General features: G+C 44.3%; 2 protein-coding genes across 2 annotated transcripts in view; one reads left to right on the top strand and one right to left on the bottom strand.

Moving 5' to 3' along the window:
* The first annotated feature begins 6,083 nt into the window (after positions 1 to 6,083).
* On the top strand, positions 6,084 to 6,899 carry Nanos1 (nanos C2HC-type zinc finger 1). The gene has a single exon (XM_059245758.1). It carries the CDS (start codon positions 6,084 to 6,086, stop codon positions 6,897 to 6,899), a length of 816 nt encoding a protein of 271 aa, XP_059101741.1.
* Positions 6,900 to 10,855: 3,956 nt separating this feature from the next.
* Positions 10,856 to 16,178, bottom strand: part of Eif3a (eukaryotic translation initiation factor 3 subunit A) — a 32,042-nt gene continuing 26,719 nt past the window's right edge. Inside the window, exons 20-22 of the mRNA XM_059255747.1 lie at positions 14,659 to 14,860; positions 13,056 to 13,255; positions 10,856 to 12,031 (exon numbers count right to left, since the gene is read on the bottom strand). Of these exons, the coding sequence (XP_059111730.1) occupies positions 11,808 to 12,031; positions 13,056 to 13,255; positions 14,659 to 14,860 (626 nt within the window). The 3' untranslated portion in view covers positions 10,856 to 11,807. The remainder of the gene's footprint in view (positions 12,032 to 13,055; positions 13,256 to 14,658; positions 14,861 to 16,178) is intronic.

Raw genomic sequence — 16,178 nt, 5'->3', positions numbered from 1 at the left:
GTCACAGCTTTATCCTGAAGCCTTATTATCTCAGGGCCACTCCAGCTCCATAACCTGAGCTGAGGAATGGATTTCTTGGTACACACTGAGTTGTTGGCTTTTTGTTATATGAAATTTTTTGAGAATTTCATGTGAGTGTAGGTACCACCCCCAGCTTATTCATTATTGTTGTTACATATATACATATAAATTTATAAATGTAATCTGCTGATTGCCCTTTAGTGTGGCTCCTATGTGTGTTAGAACTGACACTTGGGATTTGTGGTGATCTACTGTGTACCCTAAATAAACTTATCTGGGGATCAGAGGAAAGAACCAGCCACTAGATTAGACATAGAGGCCAGACACTGGTGACACACACCCTTAATATCTGGCTCCGGGTTTTCTATTAATAAGACCTTTTAAGATTCATGTTACAAGGATTGGATAATCTACTGGGCTCGCTAATGCCTGGAGAAGACTTCCTCTCTCAGCAACCATTAATTACCCGTAGTTCATCTAGGGATGGGACATTGTGAGATTTTCCCCATTCACATTAGCGTGTTAACTGGTGTTGTCATTTTTCAGGTCTAAGCAACCACACTGTTAAGATTTCATGAACACTGTTTCCAGTTATATACAGAAGACAAAGACATCCTGGTATTCCTGCCCCTTATAATCGTCTGTCTTCTCTTCTGCAATGTTCCCTAGGCCTTAGCTGCAAGGGTTTTGTCTTAGGTAAGGAGAAAACTTGTAGCAGGAATCTTAAAAGTTCTTATTAATGAAATCAAACCTGAGGCCAGTTATTGGGGGTGAACTCTGGAAAATCAGAGAGACAGAACAAGCCACAGCTAACCTCACCTGGCCAACTTCTCAGCTGATCTTGTTTCCTCAGACTGGAAGCCTGTGTCCTCATATCCGAATGGCTCTCAGCTGAACTGTGCTGCTCAAGAACCTAAAAGCTTAACCAGCCAAATGCTTAACCCGCCAAATGCTTAACCCGCCAAATGCTTAACCCGCCAAATGCTTAACCAGCCAAATGCTTAACCAGCCAAATGCTGCTAGTTCCCGGTTTTTCACGCCTTATATACCTTTCTGCTTTCTGACATCACTTCCTGGGATTAAAGGCATGAGTCACCATGCTTGGCTGTATGCTTGAACACATGGATTTCTGCCTCTGGAATGCTAGGATTAAAGGCATGTGCTACCACTGCAAAACTAAGTATCTAGTGGCTTTTCTGTTCTCTGACCCCAGATAAGTTTATTAGGGTACACAATATTTTGGGGAACACAATACCACCACAAAAAACTCCTTCCCAAGAACCCTCTAACAGATATCTGCTTACATCTCAAATTCAAGGGCTAGGACCAGCCTTCTCACTCAGTGGGAACCATCACAGAAGAGACTGCCAAGATACTCTACAGGATACAGAGAAAAGCAACTGGGAGACTCTAGGCCTGTAGGCTGAAGAATGAATGCCCCAACTTTGCAGAAGAACTTTGGGTAACTGTCCAGGTAGCCAGCTGCCTCTGTCATTTCCAGAACTTTTTGGAAATTGCTTACAATGCCCTTCCTGTTTACTTAGATAATATTATATCCTTCTGAGGGCTTTGGTGTAGTTGAAGACTAGATAGTTATAATTTTCCTTGGTTATGATAAAAGATAAATTAGATATGAAACTTTAGACTCACAAATATAGGATAGATAGAATATTTTTCTTTAATTTTACAAAATACAAATACAGTAGATATTATAACTAATTATTGCTTCATAACTGTTCTATTATATGTAATTTTACTATGTTAAAGTTAAAACCTTCCTTTTTGTTTAGAGAGAAAAAGGGAAATGCTGTGGGATAATGCTTTTGTACACTGGTTTAATAAAATGCTGATTGGCCAGTAGCCAGGCAGGAAGTATAGGCAGGGTGAGCTAGAAAAGGTGCCAAGCCACGTGGCTAAACATAAATAAGAATTATTGGGTAATTTAAGTGTAAGAGCTAGTCAGGAATAAGTCTGAGCTAATGGCCGAGCAGTTTTAATTAATATAAGCTTCTGAGTGATTATTTTATAAGCAGCTGTGGGGTCCTTGGTGCTGGGTGAACACAGAAAAACCTTCAGCTACAGTGAGATATATCTGCTTGCCTTAGACCTATCACAAGTTACAAGGTAAGGGTGTGACACAGAATTAGGAAAGCGGGGCAGGGTGGCTGCCATTTTCCCTGAGGAGCTCCTTCAAGGTTCACAGGAAGGGAATGAGGCCCAGAGACTTTAAGTCCCTCACCAAAAGCCCCATGTGTCTTCAAAAACCCCACCAGAGCCTAGAAAAGCCACTTCACCCAGGAGTGTCTCCACTATGTCCAGCTCTATGACTCCACAGGGCATGAGCATTAACCCAAAACTTAGCCAGAGGTATGGCATGGACAAGGTCAAGATCCTTCAAAAAGATCCCTCCAGTGCCTCTCATTGGGCCTGCCTACAAAGCCCACAGTAGGGAAAAGCACTTGGAGGCACTCACCAAAGCTTGCCACGCAGGCTAGTGAGAACCCACTACCCAACAAACTGTATCTCTAGGTTGCTGGCGCCTGGCCAAATTCTCATTACTCAGAGCTGAACTCACGCTTCTGGGGAGGTCACGTTTTAATCCACCCACAGTCTGTGTGCAGCCTCTCATGGCTCAGGTCTGCTACCAGCAAAGGAAACAGCCAGGCTAGGAATGTGTGGAGGCAGGAACACAGCACAAGCAGCACACCCCATGCCCACCCTGCCCACCACAGCCTTCTTCTAGCCAGCCAAGCACACTTCAGAAGGAAGCTGAGATGAGGTCCACGTCCACTTCTTGCCTCCAATGGGTGAGTATATTTATTTAAAAAAACAAAACAAAACTTTCACACTGACTATTTCTGTCTGCTGTGTTCAGACTCTTGGAGAGTGAACAACAGGCAGTTTAACTTCATGGGAGGTACTGGAATAGGTCTGTTGTCAGTTCTGAGAGAGAGAGAGAGAGAGAGAGAGAGAGAGAGAGAGAGAGAGAGAGAGAGAGAGAGAGAGAGAGACCAGGCTAAGGCTCATGTTCAGTAACAAAAAGTGAACATTTAGCCCAGACCTGGAACAGCCACCCACTCTGGAGTTCCCACTAATAGCAAAAACTCCCTTTGTATGGAAGCCATGTATGCACCCAAATACATTTAAAAGCCTTCATGAGCTTACTTACAGATTTCTGGGTCAAACACCTACTTAACACTTGAGAGTGAGTGAGAGTGGCAGTGGGAATTAGCAGCACATGTAGTTGTGCCCCTGATACACATGTGCCTTCTATAACCTTCCAGGACCTCTCTATACCATCACCCACACCTTCAGGTTGCAGGAACTAGACAATGCATTTGATCTCACTCATGCAAACATTTTATTCTTGGGCTGTGGAGATGGCTCAGCAGGTAAAAGCACTTGTCATTCAAGCCTGACAGTCAAGGTTCAATTCCACACAAAGGTGAAGAGACCCCACTCCTGAAAGGTGTCCTCTGACCTCCACACTCATAATGCAGTGTGTCACCTGCTCTCTCTCTCTCTCATACACACACACACACACACACACACACACACACACACACACACACAGTAAGGGGACAGAGTGAGCACACAAAAACACAATAAAGATTTTTTTAAGCTTTATTCAATCACCGGGACTAAGAAATGTGGAGAAAGGCAAACAACCTGTTTCTTGTTTGCCCCCCTCCCCCGCTCCAGCCTGACCCAGAGGAAGCTGACATAGTAACAGGTTTAAACTTTGCTTGCTGAAGTGTTTCTCCGAATAGGATTCCCCTTCTTCAGAGCTTGAAGACTTTGCATACACTGAAAGTATGCAGGCAGCATAAACACACATACAGAGTGGATCTCCCATTTATAGAGTAAAAATCTTCATACCACTCTGGGGTCCACTGTGCTTGTGGTAAGAGCTCAAGTTCAGTGTCAGCAAACCTGCCAGGCTTCTGTGGGAGACTCATAGCACTCAAGCTCTTCTGTTTATTTTTGGTGGGAGAGAGGAGAAAATAAAAGGTGACTTTGAACCTGAGTGCCAACACAAACTTTAAAAAGGAACGACATTGCTGAGTGCAGAGTATTCCTGCCTGTCCTCAGGTCTCTACCAAACGTTGGAAGCTAGGACATGAGAAGGAACAAGAAACACAAGCCCTACTCGGCACTAGCTGACCAGAACATGTCCCCCTCTCTTGTGTGCTTTATTTTCTGAGACAGAGTCTCTCTGTGTAACAGCTCTGGCTGTCCTGGAACCCACAGAGATCTGCCTGCCTCTGCCTCCCAAGTGCTGGGATTAAAGGCATGCACCACCACTGCCCAGCTCAAGTGTCCCATTCTTGCTTCAGGTCCTGACCCTTTACCTCCAGTGTGCTCTGTATAGCTCCCTGCAGTCAGGCGCTCAAGCAAAGCCACATCATTCCAACTCACTTCTTTCCAACTATCCACTGATGCTAACACTATCTTAGACTCAAATACCTTCTGTGCTGTGGTGTTTGGGGAGGTCACCTGGCCAGGAGTAATGAGGCCCGACTCCTAATTCTGTCACATAGTCACTGTTGGACCCTCAAGAACTCTATCTTTTCTTGGGGTCTCATTTTCTTTACCCATAAAGACCAGATTAGATGACCCCAAAGATTCCTCTCATGGCTGGCCTACTTCACCCACACATTCATTCGAACATTAATCCAAGCCAGAACCAAGCTCTGAGCATCCTGCACCAGGCACAGTATGTCATGTGACTGTGGCCTGCCACCTAAAGAAAGCATTGGATCCTATCTCCTTGCTTCCATGGACACTGTATGGGGCAGAGTAGAAAAACAAAACCAGCTCTCCCACCTGCCCAACCAACAAAGAGAAGGTGTTTTTCTGTTCCCTCATCCTAGGTCACATCCTAGAAGAGTCTTCGGGGCATTTTCGAAGTTTCGAGTTATTTTTTGAAGTTTTTGGTGTTTGCATTTTAAGTTGCCTCTTTTCCAGGGAAGGGTAACACTGCTTCTTTCCCTCCTAATACGTCCTTTATTCTCCTGGATTTTGCCAAAAAAAGAGAAAATGTTACTTGTTTCAAAGTATTAAATATGCTGTTTTTCAAGTTGCACGGGCTCTAGATTTCAATATAAGCCCCCAGAAGATGAGCTACAAGCAAACAGACCCGTAGAAAGAATGTCTGGCCCATTCCTCGATACCACCTAAAGTAAACACTTACCACCCCCTGTTTCTGAACACCTGTTGGACCTGCTATGACTCTCCACCATTTACAACCGTGAGCTTCCTCCCTGAACCTCAAAGTTTGTGGGAGGATTTCACCCTGTTCAAAGAGCTCCGGAGCGTTGTGCCAACCAAAGTCACTGGGTCTGTGTAGTTGGGCGTTGATGGGAGATAGCGCCTAGCTCTGCCTCCCACAGCTTTTCTTGCTGATAATGTTAAAAGGCAAGGGGAAATGGTGGTCTCAGACCGTAACCCCGGGTCCAGCCAACGCTGCAGGTGGATACTTGCATCCCAGTGATTCCATCGTGACCTGAGCCCACAGCATCCTCACTACCCCGCAGAGAGAAAACCAAGTCTCCACGCTTGGGCGAAGGCTAGCCCCAGCCACCGCCCCTCCTGGTCCCTCTCTGCACAGCCATTGCCCCCCCCCCCCCACACACACCGCCGACCGCCCCCTCCCTGGCTGCCACCAATCAGCGTCCCGAGCGGCGCTAGCGGAGTCAGGTCGGCAGCCACTGAGCGCCAGGGCCCGAGGCGGCGCCTCACCCGCCCCCTCGCAGGATGCCAGGCGCCCCGCAGCTGGCGAGGTGGGCGCAGCGCGCGGGGCGCGGGAGGCGCGCGGGGTTGGAGAGGAGCGCGCGCCCGCCTCCGCTCCGCCTCCGTCCGGGGGCGCGGGCGCGGTGGCCCCGGCGGAGGATCGCAGGGGGCAGGGCCAAGACAGCGAGGAGGGGCACCGGGGGAAGCGGGAGCGATAAAAGAAGGCAAGGCTGCCCCACCCCGAGGCAGGCAGGTGGGCAGTCTCTTGCGTCCCTTCCGTCCGGCCTGTGTCGGCGGCGGCGGGGAGGCGCGCGGCCCGCTGCCGGCCCATGGAGGCTTTCCCTTGGGCGCCACGCTCGCCCCGCCGCGCCCGCGCCCCCGCGCCTATGGCGCTCGTGCCCAGCGCCCGCTACATGAGCGCCCCGGGCCCGGTGCACCCGCAGCCCTTCAGCTCTTGGAACGACTACCTGGGGCTCGCCACGCTCATCACCAGGGCTGGAGACCGGGGCTCCCCGCCCTCCTCGTCCCACTGCTCCTCGCACGAAGGGTCCCGGCCCTTGGCGGCTGGACCCACGCTGGGGCCGCCCGACGACGAGGAGGACGACGATGGCGATGAGCAGGGGACCCGAGACCGCTACCTGGGGGACGCGCTGGAACTGCGCGCTCTAGAGCTGTGCGCCGGCACCGCCGGGGCCGGGCTGCTGGAGGAGCGCTTTGCTGAGCTGAACCCATTCGCAGGGCGCGCCGCCGCGGTGCTGCTGAGCTGCGCGCCCGCCGCCTCCGCCGCCCCCACGGCCGAGGTGACGCCACGCGAGGAGCCTGGCCCTGCGTGGGCAGCAGAACATCGTCTGCACGCGGCCTCCGGGGCGGCCGCCGCACGTCTGCTGAAACCGGAGCTGCAGGTGTGTGTGTTCTGCCGGAACAACAAGGAGGCGGTGGCGCTCTACACCACACACATCCTCAAGGGTCCCGATGGCCGAGTGCTGTGCCCGGTCCTGCGCCGCTACACGTGCCCCCTTTGCGGTGCCAGCGGCGACAACGCACACACCATCAAGTATTGCCCGCTCTCCAAAGTGCCACCGCCCGCTGCTCGCCCGCTGCCGCGCAGCACCAGGGACAGCCTGCCCAGCAAGAAGCTACGCTAGGGCCGGGCTGCGGACACCTGAAGCCATGGTAGCGCCTCCTTTTCCCTTTGGCTCAACTTAGGAAGTAGTCTTGGTTTTGCGGGAGCCGGCGGGGCGCAGCACTTTGCAGTGGAGTGGTCTGGTCTCTGACGTTGAAATCTTGAATTTTGTCTCTAGTTTCTAAAGCTCGCAACCAGAATCGTTGAGGGCTGAGCGGGTATACCACCGGCTCTAAGTGTGGCGACTGAAGCGTTGTTTACTGTGTACGTTGGCCTAATTTAGGTGCGCATCAGTATGAAACTGTCTCTGACTTTGGATGTTTCGTTTTGTGAATGGAGGCACTTTATTAGCTCTAGAGTATTTTTAATAGCCTCTGAACTTGAGTGTGCAAAACTAACCATTTTATGTCTATTTTTTGTTTGATGCAATTTATTAATTTTTTAAGTTTGTCCTTAACTCTAATTGCAGGTAAAACAATTTAGTACACTTCCCAGTATCAATTTGAGAGGATGTTCCTCCTCTTAGCTTGTTTCTGTCCTAGCTGGGAGGCTTAAAGGCACAGTCTTTAGCAGGTAGAATAGTTCCTTAACCTTTTATGTATGATATTCTACTGAATTAGCAAGTAGCCCTTCCCACCCTCTTAAAATTAACTGTGCCAAGTCCTAATCATATCATGTACATATTTGGAAATGGTGCTGTTTAAGAAGACTTGTGTATTTATACAGTGACAGTATATGAATACATTAATCTCCCCCTGTAAACTCCTACCTAGCATTTTCTCAATGCACCATCCCCAGACCTGTCCAATTCTTTGTCTTGATGCTGAGATCCAAGAGAGCAGTGTTAACTCACCTTGATTGCTCAACTTCAGACTTCTTAAATAGAAAACAGGAAACTATGAAGCAATAACCTGAGTTCCAGAAGGTTCTACTCTGGGCTGTCTGCCTTCAGATATACAGAAGGTTTGCCAGAATAAACACCATTTAAAGGCTCCAATACCTGGGGTTGGGTACAAGTATCATGACCTCCCTGGTGGTGGTTCCACTCTTACTGGTCTGCTTCCAGAACCTAATCTTCAGGGAAAATTTCCTAACCCCTTATTTCCAGTACTCCAGTAAATCCATCACACTGAATGCTGGACTATGGACATTGAATGATGGGACTATATATACCATCAAGATAGTAGATGCAAAGATGGTGAATTAAGATAAACTCAGACATCACACTAAACATTACCTGAAAATACCAGCCAAGAGTTTAAGTATATAAAACTTAACAGTAGTCAGATATAGCTAGAGTACTGGGAGTTAGACTGCCGTTCATATTAAACAGCTAACTTCCACAATAAATGTAAAAATACTGGATAGCTGTGTGCCCTATTGGCTAAAGGGAGGTGCATCATATCATAAAAAGATGGGGTTGGTGGAAAGGCGTTCTTAACAAGAAAATAACCATTATAGCCCCACAGAATTGGCAGATTCCACTTGGCCTGGGTCGCAAACTTAATAAAACCATGTAGTTCCTTGTTCTTTTGCTAGAAAATAAACCATTTGTTTTGGGGTTAAGTTTTTCAAGTGAACATAAATTCACATTCTCTCCACTAACTGGTCATGTTTTCCAAGAAATGAGCATTCTCAAAGGGCAAACTCAAGTCATTCAGCCCTTTGAATTGTGGTAGTTCCACCAGGTACATTCCAAGGCATGTGTGTGGTGTCAGTACATGTGAATACATGAGCAGAACCACTGATGACACATACCTAATGCCAATTTTTATTTTCTGACATCTTACTAGAAATAGGGATGTTGTACCCGTTCAGTGGTGTTAAGAGGGGTCCGGAAAATGTCCTCACATTAGGTAGCTCTTATATTAACAGATGGGTATATAGGTACCAGTAGTGTTTCTAAGCACAAAGACCCGAGTTCAATCCCTAGCACCCACATAAAAATATGGGAATGGTGGTATGCTTATAATCCCAGTGCTGGTGAGGCAGAGGCCAGCCTTGCTAAATGAAAAACCCTACCTCCTAAATTAGGTGGGCTCATGAAGACTATCATCTGAGGCTGACCTCCATTCACATACATGCACATTTCAGCTGCAGTTTTAGGTAAGTTTTAAGTCAAAGGTAGCTATGGTCTCAACCACAGGGAAGGCAGAGAAGCCCTGCCTGGGGCTCACTGGTCAGGCAGTCTAACTCCAGGTTTGGAGAACTCCAGATTCAAAGAAATATCTTGTTTGAACACACGCACGCACGCACAAGGGAGCTAGCAAATACTGAAAGTCTACAATATAAACAAAAAATATTGCTAGTTTTCTAGTGTCCTAGAGGAAATAAACTTAGCCCCTCCTGCCACGGAAAAAAACTTTGGAGCCAGGCATTGTGATGTGCGCCTTTAATCCTAGCACTCCTGAGGCAGAGGGAGGCTAAATAATCCTTGGAATGAGATACAACTCCCCCACCCCACCCCCCAGAATAAGAGTCTGCAAAAAATGTTTACAGTAGACCCAAGTTTAGGGCCAGGGATATAGCTCAATGGTAGAGTACTTGCCTAGAATGCAAAAAACACTAGGATCAATACCCATTATTAAGGAGAAGAAAATGAAACTTAAATCCCAAAGTTTAATACAAAACTGTGACAAGGTTGGCTTCTAAGAATGCACTGTGTAGCTGGCTAAACTACAAAAGGCACAGCCCTGTCAGCTTCTCCATGGGCAGAGGCACAGGCTGTACTATGCTTTAGCCTGTCCAAACTTGTTATTCTAATGGCTTTTACTTTTTTTGTATTTTTCCTACAAAGTCCTTTTCAGAAGTTAAATAGCTTTGACTAGAACTTTTGTCAGATATATTAAACCAAAACCATTTATTTGAAAATCATCAGAAATGTATTTCAGGTTAATTTTGTTGTCTAAGCCTCTTGAGTAGTTTTTTGAGAATGGGTCTCACCAGCCAAAACTGACCTGGAAAATTCAGTATCCTTCTGCCTTACCCAACAAAGTTCTGAGATAAATGCCATGTTGTACTGGTGGTTCTTGACTACATCCCACACACAGGTTCAAACCCCTTCCTGGTTGGCACTCTATGGACAAGTGTGACATAGATCTTCTGAGGGTCCTCTCTACCTTTCAAGTACAGCTATAGAAGCTATAAGGTTCCATTGTTTACAACTGCAGAAGCCACGGGGCTCACCTGGAGATTAATCAGCTTTCCTTTAACCTGTTAAATGTATTGGGGGGGGGGGGGGGACTATGATAGTGGAATCCCATGAGCTAGACCACAAAGCAACATTATCAGATACTTCTGCCCCCACACTGTTCTCTGAGTTTTCTCCCAGAACAAAAACAAAACCACCGCAGAAAATGTCTGGAAACCTTGAAACCTGCTCCCCCCCCCCCATGTGCATTCATCTATATGTAGCTGATTAAAAGAATCACTTGCTGGGGATTATCTGTGGCATCACATTAGTGTTTGGTGCACTAGTAAATGCATACATAGCAGGTTACTGCCTCAAATATAACCAATGGTCTGTAAGTACTTTACTTGTTATGATTAAATAATCCCTTCCATGTTTGAAATTCCAGTCCTTGGTAACACCATACAAAAGCACCTGATTAAGTAGAAAAGCATCAGTACTCCCTCTTCTGGCCTGACAGCTATTTTAACAGTAGAAATTTTAAACCACTACCATAGTAATATATAAAGCCTATACCCACTAAAAGTTTGTCACTGAAGTCTCCTACAACTCTGTTGTTGGTTTTTTTGTTTTTTTATTTGTTTTTCTTTTTGCCTAATTCCAGATGAAACCCAAGGTGGTAACTTGACAGTTTCCATGAATAACAAGGGTACTTCACAAATTTTGCAAGCTGCTACCATTTGCTTTTTGTGTTACTGTTAATGATAAATTTTAACAGCACTGATAAAATTCACAAAACCTCAACTGAATACATGGAATATAGCACCATTAACAAATCAACACTAACACCAAGTATGTAAGTATTTTATTTATCACTGAAGAAAAAACACAGCAGCAAGTTCTGTGTTGGCTTCAATAAGACCAAATGGTTACTCTTTCACACAGCTACTACACTCCAAAATTGAAGTCAACACAGTCATCACTACAAATTACTTGTTGAAATAATCTATCCTGAAGAAAGAAAATTAGGAAAAAGAATTTAAACAATTCCTCCAAACCACACATTTATAAATATTGTTGTATTTAAAATGCTTGAAAGGCATGAATTAGTGGAAAAGCAGTTTTCTTTTGGCAACAGAAGAAACAGCAACAGTTTACCAAATGCTCTAGGAATCCACAGCTGTACTGTTCTGATCTGCACTTGAGCAGTGTTGTCATGGTGACTACAGAATGCTTTATACTCACCTCTCTCAAGTCAAGTCTACAGAAACCCATTGCAACCAGTGTTTGTAATATCTACTACACTGATCAGAAGCTACAAACTGCCTAAATGTAGTTAATAGTAAATACCTAAGAAGGTATGTTCCCACTAATGATGGGAAGGCTGTCAGATCCGTTGGCTTAAAGGGTTTTCAAATATTTTAACAGAACCTTACCTTATTCCAAATTAATATCTGATATTTCAAAAATCAAAACAAAACAAAAAAATCAATTGTATACCAAGATATAGGTGTTAACACCTGAAGGGTTCATTTTTATTTTTTAGTTTTTTTTTTTAAACAAATGATTGATGAAATAATGCAACACCTTAAATTCCAGAAAATGGCATGGTTTTTCAACCTCCTGTGAATACAGTGCATGATCAATCTATTATATATGATTAATACAAGTTCATGCTTTTTGTGTTATGGTGAGACAACATTAAAGAATTCAATTAGACTGGGTGAAGCACAAGTATAATAATCCTTAAATGTGATCAAACCTATGCAAGAGATAAGTTTGACTCCATCATCTTGGGACTTAACGTCGTACTGTGGTCCATCCATCTTCATCAGTTTCATTCTTAGTACGACGAAGGGACTCCCTATCTTTCTCAGCTCTCCAGGATGCTTTCTCTTTCTCACCTTCTCGTTCTCTCTCTCTTTCTCTATCTCTTGAAAGAGTTGGGGGAGGAACACGACGAGGTAGATCCCTTTCTTCGGTCCGGTCATCTTTCCTGTCATCAGCTCGTCTCCAAGAGCTTGCTACAAAAGTTTTTAAAAAAATTTAAATGTTAAGCTTGAACTATTTTTGATTCAAAATAAACAAGTGAAGCTAAAGAACTGCCTGCTTTAAACTACTAAGAAAACCAACAATGCAGAATCACACTAAAAGTCCACATTTTAATTATTTTGTGTCATTTATGACAAAAATCTTTGAACTTGCAGACATAAATGGAAAAACTGCCAACAAACAGAAATCCTTGACCATGGAAATATCTTAATAGTTATAAATCAAACACAGGATAAAAAATCAGAGTAAGAATGCCACACAGAAAGGATTTGACTTGAATTTTATCAAATGAGTTAAAATGTGAGATTTTAAGTTATAGTTTTAATACTCTTCTGCTCCTGCCGAGCAAATTGTTAAAAGCATGTAAGGAAAGCATTTAAGTACAATTGACAAACCTCACTAGAAGTAGTTTAAAAAAAATTTTTTTTTTTTTTTGTTGCCAGGTGGTGATGGTGCCTTGCCTTTAATCCTAGCACTTGGGAGGCAGAGGCAGACAGATCCAAATTGGAGGCCAGCCTGGACTAGAGTGAGTTATGGGACAGCCAGGGCTACATAGAGAAACCCTGTCTCAAAAACCCAAAAATAAAGATATAAATTAAAAGATTGTTTATACATTTATGGTCATGAGGTCAGAAAACAACTTCCAGGGAGTTCCCAGGGAGTTCTTTTTCTACCATGTGCATCCCCAGGACTGAAATCAAGTTCCCGAGCCATCTCACCAGCCCCATAAAGTATCTCCATATTTACACTTTTGTGTTCATACACTAAGACCTTATGTAATTAATACTGTTTCTCCATTTTCATTATCAATTTCTGCTACTTACCATTTAGTCTACTGCTACACTTGCCTTATACATGAGCTTACATCACAACCTGACTACTAAGTACACTGAATTTACTCTTTATTTTCATCATATAAATCTAAAAGACAACTATATAAAGCCCCAGTCCTGCCACAAAACTGTTCCCCAACATTAACACCCAAAATGTCTCTACCTTCTTCTCGCTCTGATCTGAGAGGAGGTCCTCTCCGGTCTCTATCATCTCTTAAATCCCTTCTTTCTCTCAGGTCTCTCAGATCACGACGATCATCTCTTTCCCGACGACGGTCATCCCTGTCTCTATCATCACGGCGACTTGAATCTCTCCAGCTTGAAGATTCTTCTGCTGGTCCTCTTCTCCAGCCACCTTCATCCCTACAGCCATTTAAAGTAACAAGTTCAGTTCTTGATAGACTACATGGGTAATAGTAAGCAACACACCAACCCGGTGGTGGTGGTGGTGGTGGTGGTGGTGGTGGTGGTGGTGGTGGTGGTGGTACACACCAGTTTGAGGCCAGCCTGGTCTACAGAGTGAGTTCCAGGACAACAGCCAGGGCTTCACAGAGAAACCCTGTGGGTGTGTGGGGATGTGGGGGTGCGCATGCGCAGACACAACACACCAGATCCAATTTACTATTCTGAGTTTAAACTCCTAACACCTCAATTTCAATCTTGTATCTCAGGCACAGAGCAAGCAAGGCACCTAGACCACCTCACCTGTAACTACTTAAATAAGATCCTACAATAGCACAACCCATATTCCAAGAGCTAGCTCACTAGCCACTTGAAGCTGCTAGCTGCCATGCTGGACAGGACACAGAGAACTTTTTCCACCAGATTTGCTAGTGGCAAAACCATTATGGCAAAGGAACAAGCTAGGACTTTTACTGCTAATAAAAACCAGGTGTGTTGTCAACTGACTATAAATCTCAGCATAGAATGGTTGGATAAAAATTGAATCTCAGGTCATCCTGAGCTACACAGAAAGATGTTATCTTCTCAAAAACAAAACAAAAGGATAACTTAAGGACAAGTAAGCTGATTCATTGCTCTAAGAAGCAGTAGTAGACACCTGGACTGGTTACTTTACCAGTTATGCAACCTGCAGGCAGCCAATAGGCTAAGCCCTCCCCTGTTGTAAATTACTATTTTAAGGTGTGTTACTTTTGTTTACATTGCACTGGTTTAACTCTGTGAAGCTGTGTTACTGTGCCTGTCTAAAACACCTGATGGTCTAATAAAGAACTGAATGGCCAATAGTGAGGCAGGAGAAAGGATAGCCAGGGCTGGCAGGCAGAGAGAATATATAGAAGGAGAAATCTGGGAGGGAAAAGAGAGCAAGGAACAAGAGAAGGAGGAAGGACTCCAGGAGTCAGCCACCCAGCTACACAGCAAGCCACGGAGTAAGAGTAAGATGTACAGAAGTAAGAGGATGGAAAAAGCCCAGAGGCAAAAAAAAAAAAGTGGACGGGATAATTTAAGTTCAGAAAAGCTGGCTAGAAACTAAGCCAAGCTAAGGCCGGGCAATTCATAATTAAGAAAAAGCCTCTGTGGTTTATTTGGGAGCCGAGTGGCAGGCCCCCCAAAAAAGCCAAAAAAATAATCAACAACATTCCCCTCATGTTATTTTCTAGGTATTTGGGGAGGGGGATTAATCAGTCATACTCTATGTGTATCTAAACGGTTAAGTGAGGACAGAGCATTATTTCTCAAAAGTGATCTGGAATGCATAGAAGAGTGTAAGAGAAGCCTGTTATTACAAGTATGTAATTTCCAACCTGGGTCTTCTGAAGCGATCCTCCCGGTCCCCATCTCTGTCTCTGTCCCTTTCTCGGTCAGGGTCCTTGTCGTTCTCCTCTCGATCTTGACTGTCTCTATCCTTCTCTTTGTCTCTTTCCCATTCACGTTCTTCTGATGGTCTTGATTCTCGAGGTGGACCCCAACTCTCTTCTCTAGCCTTTTCTTTCTCTCTCCATCCACCTATTTTATAAAAGAAGCAATTTTGTTTTTAACAGACTAGCAACTGTATGTTTGTGTGGTGCTGGGGATTTAACACAAGGTCTTTTGCATGCAAAGCAAGTATTCTATCAACTGAACCTTTACGAAGATAGCATTAATTCATCATCCTAAACACAAACTGAAGATACTCCTATCCCATTAAGAAAATAGAACAAAAACCTAAACCCATGTATATCCATGCACAGCTAGTCATTAATAATTTTTTAAATTATGTATCTTTAAACAGTCTGGATGTAATGTTTCATAAAATAAGAGTATCCTTTTAAAGTACTATGATTTTTGCTGGTTACTCCATTGTTCAAATGACCACTAAGCATAGGTTCAAATACTATCGCCAAACTTAAGAAGAAAATACACGTGTTAGACAAACTTTGTTCAAGCATGGATTACCAAAACTGCTGGATACGGATTCAGTGTTGCAAATAAGTACTGTTTCAAGCAAAGTGTTTTAAACAGAGACACATCGAGAGACAAATTATATGTTGATGGATGGCAGAATAATAGAAAGAAACCTAAGTTTGTATTTTTTCTAGGATTCCTCAATACTCATGGCACCTTTAAAAGACACAACCACTAAGAACCTACCATACTGCCAATCCCATTTTACACAAGACATGGAAGTTACTTGTCCTAAAGGTCACATATTTGAACAGTGGAATATGGGCCAAGACTAGAAAAGACAAAGAGGTTTACCACAGAAATCACAACTAGTAAAAGCAAAAAAGGTGCTAATTAGATCTGAACTCAGGAAGGATTATTCTGGGTATTGCAAAAAAGAACTTGGGGGGGAAGGGGGTAACGGCAGAAACCAGTTAGCAAGGCCAAAAAGCACAAAGAACCCAGTCTCTACTACAATCAGGGGAACACAAAAGTGGGTGGATTTAAGGACCATCAAAAGGCAGACTGTGGGGCTGGAGAGGTGGTTAACAGCACAGTGTTCTTGCTATACCCACAATTAGTCAAGTGGTACTAATTGTCTTCACTCTTCACTCTATCTCCAGGAGATCTGATGCCTCTGGCCTCCATGTACACCTGCATTCCCATATATATACCCATACATACCAACACAGGTACGCACACACATGTAATTTTAAAATAATGAATCTTAAAAAAAAAAACTGAACTAAATGACAGACTTAATAGAGGCTAAAACAGAAAGCAGAGAACTTAAGACATTTAAGACAGTGATCACAAGAGTGGGTGTTTATTTGGAGAGGGGAGAAAGGGATAAGTTTAAGTATCAAGTGAACACTCCCAGAGTTGACTAGAAGAACAAAAA

The sequence above is a fragment of the Peromyscus eremicus genome, chromosome 1, assembly GCF_949786415.1.
Source record: "Peromyscus eremicus chromosome 1, PerEre_H2_v1, whole genome shotgun sequence".
In the NCBI taxonomy this organism is placed as follows: domain Eukaryota; kingdom Metazoa; phylum Chordata; class Mammalia; order Rodentia; family Cricetidae; genus Peromyscus; species Peromyscus eremicus.
The sequence above is the reverse complement of the archived record's forward strand: the minus strand, read 5'-3'. Positions and strand labels throughout refer to the sequence as shown.

Excerpts from the sequence above, each read along its gene's own strand:
- Nanos1 (XM_059245758.1), top strand. The coding sequence starts at position 6,084 with ATGGAGGCTTTCCCTTGGGCGCCACGCTCGCCCCGCCGCGCCCGCGCC.